The following is a 27,270-nucleotide window of genomic DNA, read 5'->3' as shown; positions in this document are numbered from 1 at the left end:
ATAACCCCTTAATTGGAAATAACAAAAAAGAGTGTTGTTTGATATTTTATATTTATTCTTTAATTGTTCAAATGACATTAATATACTTCCTTCAAAACAATCTCCTATATACCTAATCCCTTTTTGAAACCAGTTGTATAAAAGTTGGTTATCCATTGTAAAAGGAATAAGTTTATTTTGAATTAAAGGTCTCTTTGCTAATAAAGATTTCTTTATCTCAACATCAACATTTATCTTATTCCATAAATCAATTAAATGTTTTAATATAGGAAATTCTTTCTTTTCCCGTATCCATTTAGATTCCCACATATATATAAAATATTCTGGTATATTTTCTCCTATTTTATCTAGTTCTATTCTAATCCACGCTGGTTTATTTTCATCAAAAAAAGATGCAATAAATCTAAGTTGATTTGCTTTATAATAATTTTTAAAGTTTGGAAGTTGTAACCCTCCTAGTTCAAATTTCCATGTCAATTTTTCCAACAATATCCTTGACATCTTACCTTTCCAAAGGAACTTCCTCACACATTTATTTAACTCTTGAAAAAAACTTCTGCGGTCATTGTATTGGTAGTGTTTGGAATAAATATTGTAATCTAGGGAATACATTCATTTTTACAGCATTTACTCTGCCTACTAATGTTATTGGTAATATCATCCATTTATCAAGATCTTCTTGAATTTTTTTCAATAATGGTAAATAATTTAATTTATATAAATTCTTTATATCATTATCAACTCTTATACCTAAATATTTTATACCATTTATCAGCCATCTAAATTGAGTTATTAATTGACATTGACTATAATCTCCTTTAGTAAGGGGTAGAATTTCACTTTTATCCCAATTTATTTTGTAGCCTGATATTTTCCCATGTTCTTCCAATCTAGAAGATAATTTATGCAGCGAATACAATGGGTTTGTTAAATAAAGCAAAGCATTGTCAGCAAATAAATTAATCTTATATTCCTCCTAGTTAACTCTGAAACCCATAATATCTGGGTCTATTCTAATTACTTCAGCTAATGGTTCTATCGCCAACACAAATAAATCAGGTGATAATGGACAACCTTGTCTGGTTGACCTTGTTAACTGAAATGATGTTGAAATTTGACCATTTGTCATTACTTTAGCTTTGGGATTAGTATTTAAGGTTTTAATCCATTTTATAAAAGATTTTCCTAACCCATACTTTTCCAATACCTTAAATAAAAAATCCCATTCCAATCTATCAAATGCTTTTACTGCATCTAAAGCAACTGCCACACTCATTTCCTCCCTCTTTTGTGCCAAATGAATTATACTAAGTCACCGAGTTACATTATCTGCCAATTGTCTATTTTTGATAAATCCTGTTTGATCCATATGTATTAATTTTGGTAAGTATTTAGATAATCTATTAGATAACATTTTTGCTATTATTTTATAGTTCAACAAAGAAATAGGTCTATATGATGTTGGCTTTAAAATATCTCTATCTTTTTCTGGCAATAGTATTAAAATAGCTGTCGAAAAAGATTCTGGAAGTTTATGCGTTCTTTCCGCTTGGTGTATTAACTTTTATGAAGGAGGAATTAATAAATCTTTAAACTTTTTGTAAAATTCGGGCAGAAAACCATCTTCTCCTGGGGATTTATTACTCTGAAGTGATCCTAGAGCTTCTTTGACCTCTTTTAATGTAAAAGGCCCATCTAATCCCTTCTGTTCTTCCGAATTCAATTTTGTGATAAAAACCTTTCTATCTCAACAATATCATTTTGTGATTCTGATTGACACAGTTCAGAATAAAAATTCTTTAAAATTTCAATAATTTCTAAAGGTTTATAAGTAATTTTATTTACACTTGTTCTAATTGCATTTATCATTTTGGAAGTCTGGCCAAGCAAGAATCTTGTGTGATCTTTCACCTAGTTCGTAATATCTCTGTTTAGTTATCATAATTGCTTTTTCTGTTCGGTGTGTCTGAAGTGTATTATATTGTAACTTCTTGTTAACAAGTTGTCTTCTTTTTTCTTCTGTCATATATCTTTGAGATTCTTTTTCTAATTTTGTAATCTCTTTCTCCAATTGATCTGTTTCTACCATATATTCCTTCTTAACTTTAGAAATATAACTTATTATCTGACCTCTCAAATATGCCTTCATTGCTTCCCATACTATAAATTTATCATCAACTGAATGTAAATTTGTATCTAAAAAAAACTGAATCTGCTTTTTCATGAAATCACAAAAATCTTGACGTTTTAATAATATTGAATTAAATCTCCATCTGTAAATCGATTCCTCTTTATTCATCATTACCATTGCCATTATCAAGGGGGAATGATATGACATTATTCTTGCTTTATATTCCATATTTTTCACTCTGACTTGAATATTCGTTGATAATAGAAAAAAATCTATCCTTGAATAAGTTTTATGTCTATTTGAATAAAATGAATAATCTCTTTCTTTTGGATTAATTCTTCTCCATATATCAATCAAATTTAAATCTTTCATCAATGATAAAGTTAATTTTGCTAGTTTTGATTTTGTAACAACCTTTGTTGATCTATCTAAAACTGGGTCTGAACAAAAATTAAAATCTCCACCTATTAATATTTTGTCATATGCGTCAGCCAAATTCAAAAAGGCCTCTTGTATAAATATTACATCATTTTCATTTGGTGCATAAATATTCATAAGAGTCCATAGTTTTGAAAAAATTTGACAATGTATAATTACATATCTCCCCGCAGAATCAATTAATACATTTTGTATTTTAATTAGTAAAGTTTTATTAACCAAAATTGCAACTCCCCTCACCTTTGAGTTAAATGAAGCTGCGATAACATTTCCGACCCTGTCTCTCTTTAATTTCTGATGTTCTATCTCTGTTAGTGTGTTTCTTGTACAGAAAAGCTGTATCTATTGCCGAGCAGCAAGTGATTGAAGTTCGGTGCACAGATGTGCACCTGGCCCCAACACCTGGCCTCTTCAGTCTGGCTCAGAGCTTAAATCGTCCGAGCTTCAGCTCATTCCCTACTCGGGCCCAGAGAGGCCCTTCTGGTTACATGACCTCCAGGCAAAATAAATAGTGGGATATTTGATCCTCGTATCTCCTGTATTCACAGCCACCCAGCTTCCCAGTGCCAGAAGTACACCAGGTAGTGATGAGGTGGCAAGTCCTCATGCGATACTCAACGTTTCGTTCCCTCCAGCAAAAAACATCAATATCCCAAGCTGAGAGTATACTGTTGTGAGCAAAAAGAAGCTGTCACAAGCCACGAGAAGACAGCTGCGGAAGGCATTGTGAGTAAAAAAAAATCCAAGGGGAGAGAACTGGAATGGGGCAGGTACATAAAACAAATAAGTAAGTGAGAGAGAGAGAAAACTAGTTAACTTGTCTGAAACATGATTGTGCTTGAAAGTGGTGACCATGTTTGAAAGTATGGTGCCGAGTGACAAACCGACAGAGTACCGTAGTTCATATACTGAAAGATCTGTAATTTTTGCAGTGGCAAATTAAATTTCAGATGATGTTCATGTTCTGACTTTTCTGACAGTGCTGGGTACAAAATCATATAATTAATTACACAATCTAGTGCAACCTACTGAGCCTGCCAGTAAGCCTTATGAGATATAGTTAAAGTCTTAAAGAATGTAAACCTTTGATTATTAGAGAGAGATTTAGATTTCAGAAAGGGAATCAAGTGAGTCTATTTCACAGTTTGTGGCGGTTCTGAACCAATTGTCTGAACACTGTGATTTTGGGCAGTGCTGAATAACATTATGTGATCGATTCATCGGTGCTCTGCGTAGGGAGGCAATTCAGAAACATAGGCTTACAGAAGACAGACTAACATTGCAGAAGGAAATTGAGATTAGTACATCTGTAGAGATGGCAGCTAAAGAAGAACACCTATTAATACATCTTCCCAGGTTCATAAAGTTCCTACAGACTTTAACAATAACACACCTATTGGCAATTTGTATTACCATTATGGCGAAACAGAGCACTCCAGCAAAAGAATGCTGGTATAGGAATTTAGATTGCCAAAGCTGTGGAAAAAAGGGACACTTGTAAAAGTAAAAAGATACTGGCAATCAAAAACACTGTAATAAAGAAAAATTACCTTTGGACAAACAAAAAGAAACAGGAACAAGATGGAGCATCGGACTGAATGATTCTCACTCTGTGATTGAAGAAGCTTTGCAAGTTTTACTTGTTTCAAGACACAAGGATGGCTACTGGGTGAGCCCTTGGGTGGATGAGGTCACAGTGTGGATGTGGGTGCTGCGGTCTCACTGGTGTCAGAGACAGTTTACAAGGAGAAATTGCAGCATCTCATCCCAGAATTGGTTGACTTTAGAGACTTACACTGGTGAGTTTGTTCCAGAGAGGGACATTGTATATGTCGACAGAGTCGACTGTACTTCCTCAGAAGGCTGGCGTCATTCAATGTTTGTAGTGAGATGCTGAAGATGTTCTATCGATCAGTTGTGGAGAGCGCCCTCTTCTTTGTGGTGGCGTGCTGGGGAGGCAGCATTAAGAAGAGGGACGCCTCACGTCTTAATAAGCTGGTAAGGAAGGTGGGCTCTGTCGTGGGCACAGAACTGGAGGGTATGACATTGGTGGTGGAGCGGAGGGCGCTGAGTAGGCTCCGGTCAATCATGGAAAACCCTGAACATCCTCTGCACAGCACCATCCAGAGACAGAGAAGCAGCTTCAGCGGCAAGTTGCTGTCAATGCAATGCTCCTCAGACAGGATGAAGAGATCATTACTCCCCAACGCCATTCGGCTCTACAATTCAACCACCAGGGGCAAGACATGTTAAAGTGCCGGGGTTAGGACTGAGCTTAAATTACCACTCAATGCACTTTAGTAAACTATTTAAGAACTTTTTAAAAGCTATTTATTAATGCTTTTTGGGAGGGTGATTTTAGATGCATATCATATTTATACTGAGTTAAATACTGTATGTAATTAGTTTTGCTACAATAAGTGTATTCAATAATGTTGAATTTCCCCTTGGGGATGAATAAAGTATCTATCTATCTATCTATGTTACAGTGGAGATCTTCCACTGTACTTTTTTAGAGGTCGTTATCCAGTGCTTCTGCTCGTTCTAGCAGCTCAAACTCAACTGGCATGAAGTGTACATGATTAGTGGGAACACTGGTCTACAAGAAGTGCAGAAGAAACACAGCAAAGTATTCATCAGAGAACTGGGCGGTATGAAAGCAATCACCGTTAAGCCCGACACAACACCCAAATGCCAGAAGGCAGGACCTGTTCCATATGCTCTCAAGCCAAAGTAAGAGGCTGAATTGCAAATTTGTGCCCAGGATATGGTATTGGAACCAGTGCGTGTGAGTAAATGGGCAACTCCGGTGGCTCCTGTCCTAAAATGGGATGGGTCTTAGCTTCAAGGTAATCATCAGCCTGGTTTTTATGGCTGAAAATTCCCTCTTCCCTTTATTGACGGCTTTTTGCAGGATTGGTTGATAATTTACACTAAAGGGATCATCACCATTAGGCATCCATTTTTGGTTTACATACTGGCATGCCTTCACTGGCTTCTAATTGACTGTAATGTTGGGCTCTGATGCAATTTGCACATCAGTACGATATAAAGTATGGGGGGGGGGGTGTGATTTGACCACCATTTGAATGCTGGTGGACTATCCAGATTTCCCTTAGCTGTCACAGCTCCAGAGCCTCCCTGAAAGAGATCTTTTACTTCAAGTAAGTATCTACAGCTGTGATAACTGACCCAAGTCTAGAAGCACACACGTACTGACCCTGTTCTATGTAAAGTGGCGGACGTGGTAACTCACGAATGGAAAGGAGAGCCAACCATGGAATTGAAAGCTTCTCTGGCTCGATGTCAGGAGCTCACAGTCCAAGCAGGATGTTTACTCTGAAACTACTGTGTTGTCATTCTGCCACTATTATGAAAGTAAGTGCATGATGACCTAAATGCAGGAAACTGTGTAGGTGTAAAACTGTGTAGAAATCACGTGCAGTTACTTCTGGTGGTCAGGACTGGACCTAACCATTGAAGAGAAGGCCAGAGCTTGCCCACATTGTCAGCCAGTGAGAAATGTTCCTCAGCTTGCTCCTTTGCATCCATGGAAATGGTAGAGGATTCACATAGATTTTGCAGGACCTGTAGAAGACGACGTGCTCCTGGTTGTAGTGGACACACAGAGCAAATGGCCTGTGGTTGCCATCTTTAGCCATTTTGGGCTTCCTCAACAGCTTGTAAGTGACAATGTCTGAAAAGTTCAAAGCATTTATAGTATTCAGCAGGTCAGCACCTGTCATCCAGCCACTAATGCCCTTGCTGTACAAGGAATGACACAAGCCCTCAAGGCATCAGTGGGAAGTGGATCCTTCAACCAGCATCTTAGCACTGTCTTGCTGACATACCACAACACACCTTATACCACCAAAATGGTGGCAGCCACTGCACTGACAATGACAACTTTGCTTGACCTGCTTAGACTGCCAAACACAAAACAGAAAATCCAAGCAGAGAGACCTGCCAAAGTGCAACACAGAACTTCCACAGGGAGAGAGTACTTGCCCAGAGCTGCCTCTCTGGAACAAAGTGGATACCTGTGACGGTTGTGGCACAAGCTGGTCATGAGTCATTCATGTTGGAAACTAGTAACGACAACATCTGGAGAAAGCACGTTGATCAGCTGTTGCCCACTTCTGAGGCGACTGAAAACCAACGCAAACTGACCAACCCAGATGCAGCTGTAGAAATGAACAGGATTCTGAGACAGTGACTGCAGAAAACACAGCCAGTGCTCCCCTACCACCTGTGGCACCCTCTGCTGACAATGCAGTACCAAGTCAAGATCTATACATCACCACCAAGAGATAAAATGACTTTGGTGTCATACCCTCACAGGAACAAGTGGCCTCCAGACAAATTGGATCCTCAGCACTTGGAGCAGAATAATCCCAAGAGTTACATCTGGGGATAGTGGCAGGCTACCCTTTTCACTAGTTTAGATAAATTAATGTGTTTTGCCGTTGGTTTCATCTGATGATTACTCTATTGAATGTTAATCATTCTGCAGCTGGTCTGTTTGTGGGAAAGGGAAAACCTTTCAAATACAGGGGAGGGATATGTTATGTATTCATGTATATTTTGATCCTTATGAGCTGCCGTCAAACTTCCCCTTGTATTACACACTCAATATAACGTGAGAAGGCATTCTGGGTGGATGACAAAATAAGCACATCACCTCTCCATCTCTCACGGCCACCCAGCCTCCCAGTACCACAAACAGAACAATCAGGACTGGAAAGGAAGGGGGAAGAAGCTAGATTAAGAAGGTAGGGAGAAGTGCAGGAGGACAAGCTGGCGGGTGATTGGTGAGACCAGGTAAGGGGGAGGGGATGAAGTGAGAGTCTGCAAAGTGATAGGTGGAAGAGGTAAGGGCTGAAGAAAAAGGAATCTGATTGGAAAGGACAGAAGGCCATCGGAGAAGGGGAAGGAGGAGGGGCACCAAACTGAGGTGATGGGCAGGTGAGGAAAAGAGAAGAGTAAGAGGGGAGCCAGAATAGAGAGAAGGGGGAGGGAGGAGAAATTACTGGAAATTAGAGAAATTGTTGGAGGCCACCCAGATGAAATAGGATGTTTTTTTTTAATTATCATTACTTTTGACTGAAATATTTTGCTTTCACGGTCGTTGCTGGACTTACCTCCTCCAATGTGTGATAGGTAGCATAGTTGAAAGACCCAGTGCTGCGCTCCTTGTGCTGGGACAACAACATTTCTTTCTGCTCTTCGTCCAACAGTGCCTGAAAGATCAGCAATGGATCATAAACAATTTATTCTAATATTAACTGGCAAAGACAGAGCCAGTACCAGTCCAGAGTAACAATAAGGAGACACAACTTTTCGGGAACAGTTGGAAGATCATACCTGAAGATCCTTTATCAATATTGAGTAATGTATGCCATGGAATTCCAGGAACGCTTTCACAGATTGGGTGTGTTCACTTGGTACATGGATGTCAATTGGCAGCAAGAGGCTATTTGATTCTTTCCATATTTCAACCTAATAATGAGAAATTTGCAGTTACTGGCCGGGCTGACACTCCGATTAGATCAGTTTATTAACATTCTCTGAGCTGCCTAGTTTATCTGACCCATGTTACCTAAACTGCTCAGCAAATGAAATGGTTGATCCTTTCAACAGTAACGGGATAAATATATTAAGCACAGTGGCCCCATTTTAGAAGAAATCCTATTAATTTATAATCCTGCTCAAGCTCTCAGGTCTTCCTCGGCCACTCCTTTAAATTTAAACAACTTTCCTCAAACGATAATTGGCAGGTCACGGCCCTGATCTGTGGAATTCATGGCTGAAACTGTAAGGGATGCAGACTGAGTAGACACTTTTAAATCACAAACAAGAGAAAATCTGCAGGTGCTGGAAATCCAAGTAACACACACAAAGTACTGGAGGAACAGCAGGTCAGGCAGCATCTATGGAAAAGAGTACAGTCGACGTTTTGGGCCAAAACCCTTCAGCATGTCACCAAGACACTCTTTTCCATAGATACTGCCTGAACCTCCAGCATTTTGTTTGTGAGACTTTTAAATAGCAGCTCAAACCTATTTATTTAACTTTGCTATTAATTAACATCCTTTTGTCTTTTATTTTCATGTTCAAAGTTCAACTTTCAAAGTAAATTTAACATTTACTTTGGGAATAGAAACATTTCACCACATATAACTCTGAGATTCTTTTTCTGCAGGCATACTTAGCAAATTTATAGAACAGTAACTGTAGACAGGATCGATAAACTGTAGACATTGGGAACTGCAAACAGGCTGTGCAAACGTAGATAATAATTATTACAATTTACTGTACACCAGGGTGAGATTGAATTCCATGTTCACTTGAAGCTCACAAGGTATATATGGTAATAACAAAAAACAACAATAAATGCAATGACAAGTGCAAAACAACAGAATGGTGCAAAGATTAAATACGAGAGATTCTACCGATGCTAGGAATGCCAAGAGTCGAAGAACTTGATAGTACCATAGGACTAGGATGTGAAAGATCTATATGGCCCCAACATATTGATGCAATTATGTAGAATGCTTGACAACAGCTACATTAGGAGTTTGAGGAGATTTGGTATGAAAATAAAGACTCCAGCAAAGTTCTACAGATGGACTGTGGAGAGCATTTGGACTGAACATCATCATCAGGGGCAACGAACAGGATCGGAAAAAGCTACAGAAAGTTATAAACTCAGCCAGCCTTATCACGGGTACTAGCCTCCCAACTACTGAGGACATCTTCAAAAGGTGATGTCTCAAGACGACGCCATCCATCATTAAGGACCTCAACACACAGGAATGCCCTCTTCTCACTATTACCATCAACAAGGAGGGACAGGAGCTGAGGACACACACTCAATGTTTTAGAAACAGCCTTTTCCCCTCCATCATCTGGTTTCTGAATGCTCCATGAACACTACCTTACTATTTTGCTCTCTTTTTGCACTATCAATTTATTACTTTTTTATATTTCTTATTGTAACTTTTATATATTGCACTGTACCTCTGCCACCAGACAAATAATTTTCTGACATAAGTCAGTGATAATAAACCTGATTCTGATTCTGAGCTGATTGGTTCGAAAGTCTAAAAGCAGTGTGGAAGAAGCTGTAAAATCTTGGCTTTTAAATTTTTTAAGCTCCAGAAATTAAGAGAAAGAAAGGGAAATGGCCAGGGTGGCAGGCATCCATGAAAATCTTACTGGCCTTACTGAAGGAATGTACTGTGAAGACAGACTGCATGGAAGGAAGGAAGTGATGAGCCTATGATAGGCTGGGCTGCGTTTACCACTCTCCACAGGTTAGTTGGTCAAGAGCAGAGTGGTTGCTATAGTAGGCTGAGATACAGCCCATCAGAATACATTACGTTGTAGAGCACACCCACTGAAGTTAATGAGAATCTGAGTGGGCATCTCACATGTCACATCTCAGTGCATCAGTTTGAGATTGCAGGTGATACAGATGCCAAGGAAATAGAAACCGTTAACCATCTCTTCAGGATAGTGTTCACCCCCACTTCTTCCTTGGGTCAACAACCAACTCCTTCACCATGCAATGCTAGTTTTTATATTCCGAGAACTGAATATACAGATATGATAAAACACTGAAAATGTATCAGGTGTTCGGTGCAGGCTGAGAGACCCTCTCTGATACCAGCTCATGGCTGGAATGTTCTTTGATTAGAAAATTAAATTGAAGCCATGTCTCCCTCTGAGGTGGACACAGAAGATTCAGGGCAAATATTTAAGCCTCAATGAACATTGATAAAATGGATTACTTATTTATTATTATTACTTGTTTCTTTTTGTATTTGCACAATTTGTCACTCTCAGTTCATGTGTAGTTTTTCATTGATTCTATTGTACTTCTTTGTTCTACTGTAAGTGCCTGCAAGAAAATAAATCTCAGGGTAGTATGTGGTACGTATACCTACTCTGATAATAAATCTCAGGGTAGTATATGGTGCGTATATCTACTCTGATAATAAATCTCAGGGTAGTATGTGGTGCTTATACTACTCTGATAATAAATCTCAGGGTAGTATATGGTGCGTATACCTACTCTGATAATAAATCTCAGGGTAGTATATGGTGCGTCTACCTAGTCTGATAATAAATCTCAGGGTAGTATGTGGTGCTTATACTACGCTGATAATAAATCTCAGGGTAGTATATGGTGCGTATACCTACTCTGATAATAAATCTCAGGGTAGTATATGGTGCGTATACCTACTCTGATAATAAATCTCAGGGTAGTATGTGGTGCTTATACCTACTCTGATAATAAATCTCAGGGTAGTATGTGGTGCGTATACCTACGCTGATAATAAATCTCAGGGTAGTATATGGTGCGTATACCTACTCTGATAATAAATCTCAGGGTAGTATGTGGTGCTTATACTACGCTGATAATAAATCTCAGGGTAGTATGTGGTACGTATACCTACTCTGATAATAAATCTCAGGATAGTATATGGTGCGTATACCTACTCTGATAATAAATCTCAGGGTAGTATATGGTGCGTCTACCTACTCTGATAATAAATCTCAGGGTAGTATATGGTGCGTCTACCTACGCTGATAATAAATCTCAGGGTAGTATATGGTGCGTATTCCTACTCTGATAATAAATCTCAGGGTAGTATGTGGTGCTTATACTACGCTGATAATAAATCTCAGGGTAGTATATGGTGCGTATTCCTACTCTGATAATAAATCTCAGGGTAGTATGTGGTGCTTATACTACGCTGATAATAAATCTCAGGGTAGTATATGGTGCGTATACCTACTCTGATAATAAATCTCAGGGTAGTATGTGGTGCTTATACTACGCTGATAATAAATCTTAGGGTAGTATATGGTGCGTCTACCTACTCTGATAATAAATCTCAGGGTAGTATATGGTGCGTATACCTACTCTGATAATAAATCTCAGGGTAGTATGTGGTGCTTATACTACGCTGATAATAAATCTCAGGGTAGTATATGGTACGTATACCTACTCTGATAATAAATCTCAGGGTAGTATATGGTGCGTATACCTACTCTGATAATAAATCTCAGGGTAGTATGTGGTGCTTATACTACTCTGATAATAAATCTCAGGGTAGTATGTGGTGCTTATACTACGCTGATAATAAATCTCAGGGTAGTATATGGTGCGTCTACCTACTCTGATAATAAATCTCAGGGTAGTATGTGGTACGTATACCTACTCTGATAATAAATCTCAGGGTAGTATGTGGTACATCTACCTACTCTGATAATAACTTTACTTTGAACTTTGCACCTTGTGGTCATTGCCAGACCACTGTTCATGGGATTCTGCTGTGGCAAGGCTGAGAGAATAAAATTATGAAGGGAGACTTAATAGACAAAGTTTTATTTTGATTGGATTGGCAGAATTGGCAGTGTAAGTAGATAAACTTTCCGAGGTTATGAGGAACTGAATAAAATAGATTGCTTCCAGTGATTGGAGTGGCAATAACAGAAGGCAGCAAAGATGACATAATTGCAGAAAGCTTTGTAAATGAGATGAAGGTATGAATGAAATTAAACCTGTGGCTATATTGGTCTTGCATTGTTAGTAGAAGGCCTAAAACATTCCCAAAAATCTGAAAGTTTGCATTATCTTTCATCCCAACAGTTCTACTGATTCACCATTCATCAAGGGTTTAATGTTGGAGCGGGGAAGGGGCAGGATCAGAGAGAGGCTTTGCAGACCCAGCTTATTTACTGTAGATATCTACTGTAATGCAAGATGTCCCGGCCAGCAAACTTCAGTCAGAAACCTGCATAAAGCATCAAAGACCACTGAGTGAAATGGAAAGAAAATGGAGTCAAGTTAATGAAAGTTAAAAACCTGCAGGTGTGGAAATCTGACATAAAAAGAAAGTTCTGGAATTATTCAGCAGATCAAGCAACATCCCGTGGAGAAAGAAACAAAATCAGAATTGGACGAGTGAGCGCTCCTGATATAAGTGGGAAAAGGGAACTTCAGTATTTTACCTTTGACTTTGCATTCATCGGTAATAAATCATTCATGTACAGTAACTTACATTCAAGTGTTCTTCGTCCTGAAGGGACCTCACCAGGTGGAGTTGTGCCTCATTGATGATGGTGATTCGTAAGACCTGGTCACTGTGAAAGATTAAAAATGGAAAAACTTGAAATGAAATCTGTCATACAGATCATTGTGCTATCTCACTGACAGTCAGCACTGGTGCACCTCCAATTTGTGTTCTTAACTCTCTGCTCTGCTCTCTCTACACTTATGACTGTGGGCCTAGGCACAGCTCAAATGCTGTTTATAAATTCGCTGATGACTCCACTGTTGTTGGTAGAACCACAGAAGGTGATGAGGAGGTGTACAGGAGTGAGATAAATTGGTTGGTTGAGTGGACTTCAGGAAGGGGAAGTCAGGAGGACGCACACCAGTGGAGGGGATGAGCAGCTTCAGTTTCCTGAACGTACCATTGCAGAGCATCTATGCTGGGCCCAGCACTTTGATACCATCATGAAGAAAGCATGCCAGCATCTCTACTTTATTAAGAGCTTGAGATCTGATATATTACCAAAGACTTGAGCAAATTTCTACAGATGTACCATGGCGAGAATTCTGACTGGTCGCATTACCATCTGGTCTGCAGGATCCAATGCACAAGATTGAAGGAGGCTGCAGAAGGTTGTATACTTAGCCAACTCCACCATAGGTATAACCCCACCCCCCCCACCATCAAAGACATCCTCAAGAAAGTGACATCTTCATTAAGAGCTCTCACTATGCAGGAAATGAGAAAATGTCCTCTTCTCATTACCACCACCATTCCTCTTCTGTGCTGTCTATCAAATTATGTTGCGGTGTTCGCTCAGCTTGGCAATTAGCTTGCAGATGTTTCATCGCCAGTCGAGATGACATCCTCGGTGCACAGTTGTTGGTGTTTCTCTCTGGGGGTGCTTATGTTTATACAGGCCCCAGTTCACTTGCCTCAGTTCTGGTTGGCTACCCCTTCAGCTGACCTTTGAATTCTATTGGCTCGCGTTTCTTTCGCCACTACCCTAAGCTATCTATCTATCCATTCCTTATTTATTTATTTTTCTATCTGTCTATTTATTTATCATTATTTATTTATTTTTCACTTACAGTGATTTTTATGTCTTGCATTGTACTGCTGCCAAAAAGAAATTTTACAACATGTCAGTGCCAATAAACCTGATTTTGATTCCGCCCTACTTAACAGGACCGATTTTTTTCAAATGGCTTAAAATGCAATATTTCTTGTGCTGAATACCGGTAGAAACAAAGGACTGAGCTCCCTCAGTGAGACAAAGATGACCAGAGACAATCTGTGATTTTCACACACAGTGAACAAAACTTCTTTTTCCTATGCATTGTGTTTTCGAACTAGGAAGTTTAAATTAGCAGGTAAACATTCAATTCTTCTACTTAATTTCTACAAAATGCTGGAGGAACTCAGCAGGCTGGGAAACATCTATGTGAGAAAGTACAGTTGACGCTCTGGGCTGACACCGTTCATGGGGGCCGAAAGAAAAGATTAGGAGGCAGAGTAAGAGGATGGGGGCGGAGGGGAGGAAGAAGTACAAGGTGGTAGGTGCTAGATAAACCCACATGAGGAGGATGGGTGAAGAGCTAGGAAGTTGATTGGTGAAAGGGATAAAGGGCTGGAGGAGGGGGAATCTGACAGGAGAGGATAGAACATGGAAGAAAGGGAAGAGGGAGGAGCACCAGAGGAATGGGAATGGTGGGGGCAGAGCAATTACTGGAAATCTGAGAGATCAATGTTCATGCCATCAGATTGGAGGCTACCCAGACAAAATATAAGATGTTTCTTCTCCAACCTGGGTGTGGCCTCGCTACAGCAGTGGAGGAGGCCATGGAGTGACATGTCAGAATGGGAGTGGGAAGTAGAATTGAAATGGGTTGCCGCCGGGAGATCCTGCTTCTTCTGGTAGATGGAGTGTAGGTGCTCTGTGAAGCAGTATCCCAATCCACATTGGGTCTCACTGATGTACAGCAGCCACACCGGGAGCACCCCAAAAGACTCACAGGTGAAATGTCTCCTCATCTGGAAGGACTGTTTGAGGTCCTGAATGGTAGTGAGGGAGAGGGTGTAGGAACAGGAGTAGCACTTGTTCCACTTGCGAGGATAAGGGTCGATTAGACAAGGGAGTGAACCCTGTGGAAAGCAGAAAGTGGGAGGAGGGAAAGATGTGCTTAGTGGTGGGATCCCATTTGAGACGGCAGAAATTACTGAGAATTATGTGCTGGACAAGAGGCTGATGGGGTGGTAGGTGAGGACAAGAGGAACCCTGTCCCTGGTGGGTGGATGGGTTGAGGGCAGACATGTGTGAAATGGGAGATATGTGGGTGAGGGTAGATTGATGGTGGAGGAAGGGAAGCCCCTTTTTTTGAAGAGGGAGGACATCTCATTAGTTCTGGAATGAAAAGTCTCATCCTGAGAGCAGATGCAGTGGAGACTGAGGAATAGAGAGAAGGAGACAGCATTTTTACGAGTGACAGGGTGAGAAGAGGTACAGTATAATCCAGGTAGCTGTGAGAATCAGTGGTTTTATAAAAGATATCAGTGAATAAACTGTCTCCAGAGATAGACAGAGAAGGGAGGAATGTATCAGAAATGGACCGATTAAATTTGAGGGCAGAGTGGAAGTTGGAGGCAAAATTGATGAGTAGGAAGTTGGGTTGAGGGGACATCATCTTTCTTTTTTCCCCAGTCCTGAAGAAGTGTTTCAGCCCGAAGTCAACTGTTTACTCTTGTCCATAGAAGCTGCCTTGGCCGGCTGAGTTCCTCCGGCATTGTGTGTGGTGGTTGGACTTCCAACATTGACAGATTTTCTCATGTCCATGGTAGATGTGGGTGAATTGAACTATAGATTTGAGTATTACCCCAACCACTAGTAAAGGGTTAAAACCACAGTAAATGCATGACTATTCATTCAACGTGATGCAACATAGTCACATGTTCCTTGGTGCTAATTTAGAGGGAGGACAGGATATCTTCACCACTTGACTGGATACTCAAGCTCCACAAAATACGTTACTCACCCAACGAACGTCTCCTTGCCAACGACCACCAGGAGAAAGGCACTGAGGACCACCAGGGCTCTCATTTTCAAAAGAACCATCAGAGGCTGAAAGCACCTCCTTTCACTGGCCAGTTTATAAGTGATTTCTTATCTGCTGTAATCTAATCTGAGTGGCATTATTACCCAAGATCAATTAATTGCTCTTTACCTTATGTAATTTTGACTGTCTGCTGTGTCGTTCCCACAGCGTAATGAGCTGCACCAGTTATGAGTTGGTGAAGAAACAGCACCTGGTTAAACAGGTTATTATCCCACACATGTTTTCTTCTCCACATCTGCATATTTCCATTCCATAGAATGCACAGGGTTCCTCGCTGATAAGATGTTCCACAAGGTTACATTAGAGTATTTCTATTTTTAAATACAAAACTTATTCATTATTATATCAAGCCGTGACTGAGGCCACCTCTCTGCCTTCAGTCTCCATAATGTTTCTACCTACAATATGCACAGAACAGAAAGTAATTCAAGGCTTTTCGCTTGCTCTCTCATCTCTGTCACTCACTCATTTTCCATTCCCTGCATTCTCTCTATTTCTCCTTCACTTTAGGATCACTGAGCCATAGAACCCTACAGCACAGAAACGGACCTTTGGCTCCATGCTGAACTGTTATTCTGCCTGGTCCCTCTGAACAGCACCTGGACCATAACCCTCCATTGCCCTCCCAGCTAAATTCCTCTTAAATGTTGAAATCTGCCACTTTTTTGGCAGTTCATTTCACACTCAGAACTGCCCTCTGAGTGATCAGACTGATCCCCCTCAGGTTCCTCTTAAATATTTCACCTTTCACCCTTAACCTATGACATCTATCCCTCATTGTTTCATTTTTATTTTTGTCCTTTATTCCTTTCCATATTTCCTCTCACTTTCTTGTTTTTGACGCTGTATTTATCTCACACAAGCTTTCGTCTCTACTCAGTCTCCATCTCCTTAACTTACTTGTATCACTACCCCTGCATCTAGTTGTCATCGTCCCTTCTGGTGATCCCCCACCTTGCTATTTACCTCAGGAATTGGGCCTCAATCCCCTCATTTAGTTTCCAATCATTGCCAGGTTCCACTAACTACACACACCTGCTTTCCATCAGAAAATGCAGGCTAAAGGCCCTGTGATCAGAACAAGGAGCTGCCAGTTCGTTGGTCGACTCCGGTGTGAGTAACCTCATTTCATGGTTCTTAGAACTGCCAGTTCTAAGTCTAGCATTGCTCCTGGATTCTCTCCCAACCCTGGACTCTGGGTAAAGACTCTCCTGGATACCGATTCCACACTCGCTACGTCAATAATGCCTCCCGACTCTGCCTCCGCGCCCGTGTTCTGCACTTGGGTTCGTCCACCACCATGCTCGTGTAACACTACATCCTCCTGCTTTTTACCCCACCACAAAAATTATCTCTAATGATTTCACCACTACCGTCTTAAAATCACAATTCTCCTAGTTCTGACCCTGCACCTGATTGTCTGCCTGCACTGCACTTACTCTGCAATTGTAACACTTTATTCTGCACGTTATTAACTTTTTTATTGTTATACCTTGAGAACTAGGATGAAAGCTCTGAGGACAGAGAGGAGAAAAAGAGCAACAAACATAGAAGCAGCTACTGCTGAGAGAAAGAGTGATTTTAAATTGGAAAGTTGGTTTATTACTGAGGTCGAGGGAAAAGCAGAAGGTGAGCAGATGTTCAGCACCATCTGGCTGCATTTGACCCTCCCTCTCTCCCTCTCACTAAGTGGTGCCAGAGTCCTGGGTCTCAGATGAGGTTTATTCAGCGCAGTGTGTGGACGGGATTCTGCAGTTCATGCTATACGTGTATTGGGTTTCTCCTTTGTCATTGCTGTTTTGATCGGGGTAGACTGGCTCTGTGGCCTGCAGTCAATAAATGACACAACGCTAAGCTGAACTGAACTGAACCAAGCTGAAAATTCCTAGTCTATTTCAAGGACTCTGTGGTTTAATGTTTTATACTCTCTTTTTTTTCTTGGTTTTTGCTGTCTGCACAATTGATTTCTTTTTTTTTTTGCATGTTGAGTATTTTATATTTTCTTTGTACGGGTTCCTTGGTGTTTCTTTGTTTCATGGCTGTCTGTGTGAAGACAAATCTCAGGGTCGTATATTGTATACATACTTCGATAATAAGCATACTTTGAATCTCAGTGAATTGATCTATATGAATGACAGTCTAGTCTATTTCTCTCTCTCTCTCTATCTCTCATTTCTGCTGACATTCTCTTTCCATTTTCCTTTCATCTCTACATTTCTAACCATTCAAAGGAAATTGCAACCAATACTAAACAAATTCCTATGAGTCCCAGTTTATCTACTGTTCCTAACTAAATATCTATTAGTCCCTGTTTGTCTATGGTTTTTAATGGTATAGTAACATTTCAAACTTTTAAAATAAATTCTGAAATGAACGTGCCATCAGAAACACTCTGAAATAGACATGGCATTAGAGAACGAGGAAGAGAACTCACTGAACATTAGCCATTATCTAAGTGCTACAGTATAAAAACAAATAACCACATTTCAGGTGCAACTTTCACGTCTTTAATGGAACACAGACAAGGCAGGCACCTCGACCATGCAAGGGGCCAATGAAAGTGCCTTTTGCCGTTCAATCCAATAGCCTTGTTGCGTTAAATGCCAATGGCACAACAGGCAACACCACCACCAATCGGCTTCCCAGCACAGTGAGGCAGATAGTAGCCTCACAGTTCCTGCAGCCTGGGTTCAATTCCTTCCCCTGGTGCTGTCTCATTCTCCCTGAGACAAAATGAGTTGAGTTGCTGCGTTAATTGACCACTCATATGTTGACAAATGATGATACGTGACACGGTGCAGGGAGGGGCGGATGATGGAATGGGAATGTTGATAGAAGGAAATTAGTTAAGGTGGGATTAGTGTACAAATGGGTGCTAGGTGGCTGGTGCAGACAGTGGCCTGAAGGACCTGCATCTGCATTGTGCTGCTCTGTGATTCACTGTGACTCAGGCAGTGAGGTCCATCACCATGCATTTGCCTCTATGGATTTGCTTCCAGCTATATCATCCAGCTACACGTTCGCTACTTACTTTCTGCAATTGAGTCTATAAAACGTACAGAAACTTATTATTCAAATAGGTGTGCGCTCAAACTTGGACATTGCTCCATTAACTGAAGTTGGCCAAAGTAGCCAACTTTGCGATGACTGTGTTTAGTGGAAATTATGCATTGTGCATCTGCTTCACAGCCACTAAAACCAAATAGCCAGCCTGATCAATTCCTTTATGAGTAGGGGAATGGGGTGGCAAAACCTCACAACTCAAATTAATGGTGTCTTGCTTTTGACACTATTCCCATGGGTAAAATGTGTACCTGCTGTATCAATGCCTGTCATGATTATATAGTTCTAACAGATTAGAAAGCTTTTTGTGTTTTTTAAGTTAATTATTAATGCTTGAAGAGTCGCTGCCTCAGTACTTAAGTGGTCACTGCACCCCACTGTGGATACAATAAACATTTGTTTCAGAAAACAGGCTACTGCGTTCAGTGTTGTTACATTTCTTTCAAGATCTCCCTCTTCTTGGTGTTCAAGAAGAATTCTACAGAAAAGATACATAGCAGGCCATGTATATCTAGATTCAGAGATGATCACTTTGAGAGGGTCCTGTCTTTGCTGACTAGTCTGATAAACCAATTGAGTTGGACAGCATTTTATGCTTCTTGGTTGCCAGCGCGGTTCTTAATTCTTTAATAGATCTGGGTCCTGCACCTGACTTGCACTGGGATGTATACTGAAAAACAGTGAAAAACTTTTGTTTGTATCCCATCCAGATAATTCCCTATGAAAGTGCAGCAAGCTTGCACAAAAAGGGGGGAGAAACAGTATGTAACGGAGTGTTACAGTTAGAGAGAAAGTGCATTGCAAGTCAACAAATAATGAGCAAGGACCTTGATGAAATATATTAAGAGTTTGTTGTGTCAGAGGTCCATTAGAGAGTCTTAAAACAGTAGGTCAGAAGCTGTCCTTTAGCATGGCGGTACAGAGATTTGCAGGATTTCATGTATTCTGCTTCAGAGATGGGATGAGAGAGAATGTCCAGGGTGGGAGGTACCCTTGGATATGTTGGCTGCCCTCCCATGGCAGTGGGAAGCACAGGTCAGAGTCAGTGACGAAGGGTCTGGTTTCTCTCATAGACTGGCTGCATTCACAACGTTCTGAAATCACCTGTGATCTTGGACAATGCAACTGCCATACCAAGCTCTGATGCATCCAGATATATTGTTTTCTATGGGGTATCTGTATAAATTGGTGAGCTTCAATGGGGCATGATGAATTTATTTTATTCATTTACAGGATGTGGAATCACCAGCTGAGCCAGCATTTATTGCCCATCCCTAGTTACCTTTGAGAAGGTGGTGATGAGCTGCCTTCTTGACCCACTTCAATCCCTGAGGGGTAAGTACACCCACAGTGCTGTTAGGGAGGGATTTCCATGACTTTGACCCAATGACAATGAAGGAACAGTGATACGTTTCCAAGTCAGGATGGTGAGTGACTTTGAGGGTGATTTCCAAGTGGTGCTGTTCTCATCTTTCTAGATGGTAGTGGTCTTGGGTCTGGAAGGTGCTGCCTTAGGAACTTTGCTTCACCTTCTGTGGAAGCAGGAGCACCAGTGAACTTTCTTGGCCAGAGTGTTCACAAGGCTGGAGCAGGACAATTTGCTGGTGGAACCAGAAGATCTCAACAGGCTCAACCCCAGCCCCGCTGGTACAAGGGGCCTCATCCTGTTTTCTGAAGTCAATGACTAGCTCTTTTCTTGACGTTAAGATAGTTTTTGTCTTGGTACTATGAAACAAGGCTTTTTAGCTCCTGTCTATTCTCAGTCTCATTATTATTTTGAGATCCCACCGATGACTATGGAGTCATCTAATAACTTGTAAATGGAGCTAGAGTAGAATCTGGTCACACAGTCATGAGTGCACAAGGAACAAAGGAAGAGGCTCAGGGTGTAGCCTTGTGGGGCAATGGTGTTCAGGGTAATCATGGAGGAGGTATTGCTTCCAGTCTGTTGGTCAGGAATTCAGTTATAGAGCAGGAGATGCCAGATCCTAAGCCTAGGAGTCTGGAGATGAGTTATTGTACAGAAGGCAGAGCTAATTGTTCATTCACACACTCCACTGCCCTCTAAAGCACATTCAAACTTCAAAGCATATTTATAATCAAAGTATGTATACATTATACAATCTTGAAATTTATCTCCTTACAGACAGCCACAAAACTAAGAAACCCAAAAGACCATGTAATATATTACAGTATTTACTAGCTTCATGTCTGATCACTGACTTTCTCCATGCACTGTCCATGTCCTGTGGGCTGTTTTTTTGTTAGTGACTGTAGAGGCCAATTCTGGATCAGTTGGGACGTGGGAACATCTGGGATGTGGGCTCTTGGGAGGTAGAATCCTTCCTACATCTCTTCTCTTCAGCAGTTGCTCTTCTGGACTCCTCAAAACTTCTAGCTTTCTGTAGATCAGCGTTCTCCAGTGGTCTCTGACACAAGCCAGCTGCTGCCTCTCATTGACCTCAATAGTTGCCTGAGAGAGTTGTTGCTTAAGTTGGTTGTCGTACCTCTTGCACGGGGCACCACGATCTCTCTTGCCCTGAGAGAGTTCTGCGTAGAGTAACCTGGAGATGTCCACGCAGGACACGTGGCCTGACCAGCAGAGCTGCCCGAGCTGCGAAGTGGTTACGGTCGTAAGGGATGGCGACAATCAACTCGCCAGAGCCAGCGGTGACTTCGGGCGCCTCCAGAAATGAGTGTGGAAGAACCACAAAAATCTGTCCACAAAAATCCAGATGTACAGGGTGCCATTGTCACAACATTGCTACACGGCTCGGAAGACTGGGTCTGGTACCGCAAGCAAATCCAGTTGCTGGAGCTCTTCCACCAGCGCTGTCACTGCTCCATCATGGGCATCGGCTGGCAGGATTGTGTCTCCAACAACGAGGAGACTATCTGGTGCGAAACAGGTAGTGAGGTAGAGTGCGTGGGTTCAATGTCCATTCAGAAATCTGATTAGAGAGGGGAAGAAGATGTTCCTGAAAGGTTGAGTGTGTGCCTTCAAGCTCCTGCCTGATGGCAGAAATGGGCGATGGCGGTCATTGATGTTGATGCCACTTTGTGAGGTATTTCTCCTTGAAGATGTCCTGGATTCTCTGGAGGTGGGTGCTCATGGTGGAGCTGACTGAGTTCATATTTTTTGCAGCTTCTTTCAATCACCCCATTCCCCACCATACCAGATGGGATACAGCCAGTTAGAATGCTCTCCAGGTGATAATAGAAGCTGATTATTTGAATGGGGTCTAGAGAATCTTTCTTCCATAACACAGTAAACATCAATCCTTCCTTACACCAGATTCCCAACTCCCTGAATCTCCTGATTGTCAAAGCAACCAGCCACTTGTCAGTGAGGTTCGGACATGGCCCAAGTGCAGAGTGAGAGACACTGAAGCAGGTTGATATTTCAGACTCTAATGCGAGTAATGTTACAGGGAAAAACAATAAACGCTAGGTCAAACAGGGCTGTTGGCTAATGGAAAACTCTTAAACCATTAATAACTGCTAAGCAACAATTAACCAATTCAGGTGCTCTAAAAACCTCAGAGCCCAATGCTCGCTGATGCCCTGCACAGGCCTGAAGAAGTCACCCCCCTCCACATGACAGCCCTGAAGATCTGAAAACTTGAGATCCAGGGAAGACTCCAGAGTTCTGGGGAACTGGAGAGGGAGGCATGGGAACCCCAACAGACTGAGATCAAGAAACCTCGAGTGGGGCTGAGAAGGAGGTTTGGGAGTCTGAGATGGGGAGAGCATTGAAAAACCCTAAACACATTGAATAAGCCTTGGAAACGATCAGAAAAAGAAAACCCAGATGCAATTAAAATTTACCGACCAAGATATGCTTACGTGGTCTTACCTGATGGGCAGGAGGACACGGTCTCCATCCGCGACCTGGCGCCCGCAGGTGCAGCAGACCACTACCCTGAACACTCTCCGGTAACTATGAACCCTGTACCCGAGGTGACACCGCGCTCACCAGGCCCTACATGGACTCCTCATGACACATATATACCAGGTGCCTTGCACATGCATGAGCTGGAACCAGCACAACCTCCGTCTCCTGTGCAATCTCCAATGTTGCTGGCATCGGTGCAATCACAGTCGGTGCTACGTAGATCGCAGCGACAGATTCGACCACCTGATAGACTTGACCTGTAAGAAACTTCGCCACATGGGGACTCTTTCAAACAAAGGGGGGGTGAATGTGGTGAACTATGTGCCTGTCTGGACACGCCCCCTGCTGACTGCTCCTGTGGCTCCTCCCACAGGCCCCTGTATAAAGGCGATTCAGGTTTAATCCTCTGCCTCATTCTCCAGGATGTAATATGATGGTCACTCACTGCTGGTTCCTTCTTCAGTCAATAAAAGCCGATATCTCGCCTTACGTCTCAGAGTGAGTTATTGATGGTGCATCAGTTCCTCCAACCTGTGTGGCCTCATCATGACAGTGGAGGAGGCCGTGGATGGACATATCGGAATGGGAAGTGAAATTAAAATAGATGGCTACTGGGAGATCCCACTTTGTTTCACAGACAGAACATAGGAGCTCGGTGAGGCGGTCTCCCAATCTATACAGGGTCTCACCGATATACAGGAGGCCACACTGGGAGCACTGGACACAGTATTTGACCTCAACAGACTCACAGGTGAAATGTTGTCTCACCTGGAAGGATTGTTTAGGGCCTGGATGGTAGTGAGGGAGCTGGTGTAGGGGCAGGTGTAGCACTTGTTGCGCTTGGAAGGGCAAGCACCAGGAGGGAGATCAGTGGGAAGGGACGAATGGACAAGGGAGTCGTGTAGGTAGCCATCCCTGGGGAAAGCAGAAAGTGAGGTGGAGGGAAAGATGTGCTTGGTGGTGGGATCCCATTGGAGATGATGGAAGTTTCAGAGAATTATGTGCTGGACACGGAGGCTCGTGGGTGGTAGGTGAGGACAAGAGGAACCCTGTCCCTGGTAGGGTGGCAGGAGGATGGGGTGAGAGCAGATGTGTGTGAAATGGAATTGTTTGTAATTGAAGAAACATGTTGTATAATACACATTGAAGTGGCTGCTCCAGGCTCTGGGTGTGTGGACTCACTTTTGTTCTGAATGCGTTCCTCCCTTTTACTGTTTGCATAATTTGTGTATTTATCCCTCTCTGTGCATTGGGTGTTGGCCTTTTTTTCAAAATTGGGTTCTTTGGGTTTCTTGCTTTGTTGCTCCCTGTAAGCAGATGAATCATAAGGTTGTATAATTTATACATACATTGATGATAAATGAACTTTGAACTTTGAATATATAACATTATAGCACAGTACAGGCTCTTCAACCCACAATGTTGTGCTGGCAGTTAACCCACTTTAAGATCAATCTAACCTTTCCCTCCATTTTCTATCATCCACGTGCTTATCTAAAAGTGTCTTAAATCTCCCTAATGTATCTATCTCTACCATCATCTCTGGCAGCATATTCTACACACCCTCCATTCTCTGTGTGAGAAAACTTACCTATGACATCTCTCCTATACTTTCCTCCAATCCTCTTAAAATTAGGCCAGCTTGTATTGTCCATTTCCTCCCTGGGCAAATGTCTCGGGCTGTCCACTCAATCTACGCCTCATCATCTTGCACATCTCTATCAAGTCAACTCTCATCCTCCTTCGCTCCAAAGAGAAGAGCTCCCAATTCTGTGTCAGTATTTCTACATAAACCTTACTTCAGTATATATAAAGTCAGAATTTCTACCTGGGCTGGAGCCAAAGAAAAGGAATATAACATATGGCAGTTACAGCTACATGCCGTACAGAAAGAACACATTGGTCTTGAAAGGAAGGTACTACGGTTTCACTAGGGTTAACCACATGAGCTTCCCAGAATATGAAAGATTCAATGATAAATCATATTAGAAGAGCATGGTAGGATTAATGGAGAAACATATTACATTGGTTTTGCGGACAGTACGAGATTCAGTCCAAATCAATCAGAACAGTTAGGAAACATCTTTCCAATGCAAGGGTTGGTAGAAGTATGATTCTCACTTTCAAAATCAGCATTTTCAATTAAAAATTGAGAGGTTTTGCTAGGCAACTGTATTCAAGGAGGTAGAGATATATCAGGTGGATGAAGTTTAGGTACAGATTAGACCTCTTCTCACTGAGTAGAAAAGTGTCCAACTCAATCTCACCTGGCCATCTGGGCTACACGCTTATTCTCTCCCACCACAATCCTGAACCGAGAAAATCTGAAAATAACTTGTAGCAATCCTGCTGTTGAACTGTGATCTCCCTGTAATGTGGACAGTTAAGAAGCCAAATTCCTCACTAGACAGGAATAGTAGGATGTCTATGGATCGCTAACATGCTTTCCACAGAAATATCAGCAAAGTCCACTTCCGGCCTTGAGAGCAAAGTAGTCAGAATTGAGCTCACTTTAGAATGTATTTGGTAAGTGTTCTTGTTTCTTATGGATTTTGATTTTTTTCTTGTTCCTTTTTAGGACTTTGATGGAAGTGTCATTTGATCTGAGAGAATAGCAGAAAGTCAACAGCAGAGTATTTGAAAGGATGGCCAACTTAGCAAGTACTTGCATAAATCTATACATTGACAAGCCATGGTGCTTTCTAAATTTGCTTCTGCTTTCAATGCTCTCAATTCTCAATGTATTCGTATTTGGTCACATGGCCTATTACAAAGGAAGCAATATGTCAATATCATTTGGGAAGAATAATTTCAAGCCATTGAAAAACATGACCATTGTGGAGAGCACCAATAAAACTCCAAAGTGTGATCAGAATGAAGACTATGAATCTTTCAAAGCCATCAGATTTTCCAAAGGCATGTGGACAATACTCCCAATTGGGAGGCTTGGTAATCAGATGGGACAATATGCAACATTATTTGCTTTGGCTAGATTAAACAAAAGGCAAGCCTACATTTCCCCAGCAATGGCCAAATCCCTGTCTCAGAACTTCAAGATTACACTTCCCACTCTCCAGGAAGAGGTCAAGCAGAAGATTACTTGGAAAACCTACTACCTGTCTGACTGGATGAAAGATAAGTATAAGGATATTTCAGGAGATTATATTAATTTCGTTGGATATCCATCTTCTTGGACATTCTACCACCATATCCAGCATGAAATCCTTCGTGAATTTTCTTTTCATGAGTTCATCACAGAAGAAGTCAACTTGTATTTACGGAATATAACAGCATCACGTCAAAATGTTACGTACATTGGTGTTCACGTTCGAAGAGGAGATTATGTAAATGTTATGCCCAAGGTGTGGAAAGGTGTGATTGGAGATAAAATATATTTGGAACAAGCCATGTCCTACTTCAGGAATAAATACAAGAATGCTTTCTTCGTAGTGGTAAGCAATGGAATTGATTGGTGTCGGGCGAATATAGATGTCTCCAAAGGGGATGTCTATTTCTCAGGAGATGGAAATGAATCAAGTCCATACTGGGACTTTGCCATTCTTGCCCACTGTAATCACACCATAATGACCATTGGCACATTTGGATTCTGGGGTGCTTACCTTGCTGGTGGGGATACTGTCTACCTCACAAACTTCACTTTGCCCAATTCACCCTTCCTAAAGGTATTTAAGTATGAGGCAGCCTACCGGCCGGAGTGGATAGGTATTCCTGCTGATCTTTCACCTCTTCTGGTCAAGACGCCTTAATATTTAGACAACAGCATTTCAGGTGGAGTTTCATCTGAAGACAAGTTTAAAAGAAAAGCAAGAAATGAAGTTTATGCCTCTCTTCCTCAGGTCTCCCATTATGCTCTTCCTGAGTCCACAAGCCAATTTGATCAGTTATGACAAGCATTTACATTTTAGCCGCCTTAATTTCTTAAATTTAATAAACACTCAATCTATCTATGCCATGCAATAATTCAATTATGACATCCAGTGGTAACCGTTTTGTTGCTAAAGTGATTTAGAAATATGGAATTATCTATAATCAAACCCATAGTCCCAGTACAAGTGTCAGGTCTGTGAGTGAGCTCTCAAATTGCTCTCATAACTCACACTTTCCCAATTGCCTACAAATCATTTTTCTCCATCAGTATTTATCCATTTTCCTATTGGAAGTGCCTTTAGTCATCTATTCAAGTTGTGCACTCCATCCAGATCCTAACAGCTTGATGTGTAAGAAGTCCCCACTGAGATGTTCCTCAGGCGTTAATGGGAGGTGATCAATAGGTTTAGTTTAATGTATACAATATACATCCTGAAATTCTTTTTCTTCACAAACATCCACAAAAGCAGAGGAGTGCCCCAAAGAATGAATGACAGTTAAATGTAAGAACCCCAAAGACCCCCAGCTCCCCACTACACATAAGCAACAGCAAAGCAACAATCCCCCCCCCACCACCAGCGTGAAAAGCATCGGCGCCCCCCCCCCACCGAACACTCAAATGTGCAGCAAAGCATCAGTAAAGACACAGACTTGCAGTACCCCAAAGATTACTCG

At 41.5% G+C, this 27,270-nt stretch overlaps 2 protein-coding genes and 1 long non-coding RNA gene across 3 annotated transcripts in view; 2 read left to right on the top strand and 1 right to left on the bottom strand.

Moving 5' to 3' along the window:
• LOC132403610 (carboxypeptidase A1-like) overlaps positions 1-15,733 on the bottom strand; it is a 38,901-nt gene extending 23,168 nt beyond the window's left edge. Inside the window, exons 1-4 of the mRNA XM_059987058.1 lie at positions 15,669-15,733; positions 12,643-12,724; positions 7,934-8,068; positions 7,711-7,809 (exon numbers count right to left, since the gene is read on the bottom strand). Of these exons, the coding sequence (XP_059843041.1) occupies positions 7,711-7,809; positions 7,934-8,068; positions 12,643-12,724; positions 15,669-15,733 (381 nt within the window). The remainder of the gene's footprint in view (positions 1-7,710; positions 7,810-7,933; positions 8,069-12,642; positions 12,725-15,668) is intronic.
• LOC132403612 (uncharacterized) lies at positions 3,253-25,337 on the top strand. The gene is made up of 3 exons (XR_009515304.1): positions 3,253-3,295; positions 20,046-20,147; positions 25,286-25,337. It is a non-coding gene; the product is annotated as an uncharacterized LOC132403612 (long non-coding RNA).
• Positions 25,338-25,625: 288 nt separating this feature from the next.
• On the top strand, positions 25,626-26,474 carry LOC132403435 (galactoside alpha-(1,2)-fucosyltransferase 2-like). The gene has a single exon (XM_059986838.1). The coding sequence runs from the start codon at positions 25,626-25,628 to the stop codon at positions 26,472-26,474; it is 849 nt and encodes a 282-aa protein (XP_059842821.1).
• The last annotated feature ends 796 nt before the right edge of the window (positions 26,475-27,270 follow it).

This window comes from Hypanus sabinus, chromosome 13 (assembly GCF_030144855.1).
Source record: "Hypanus sabinus isolate sHypSab1 chromosome 13, sHypSab1.hap1, whole genome shotgun sequence".
In the NCBI taxonomy this organism is placed as follows: Eukaryota; Metazoa; Chordata; class Chondrichthyes; order Myliobatiformes; family Dasyatidae; genus Hypanus; species Hypanus sabinus.
This window is presented reverse-complemented; position numbering and strand designations above follow the sequence as displayed.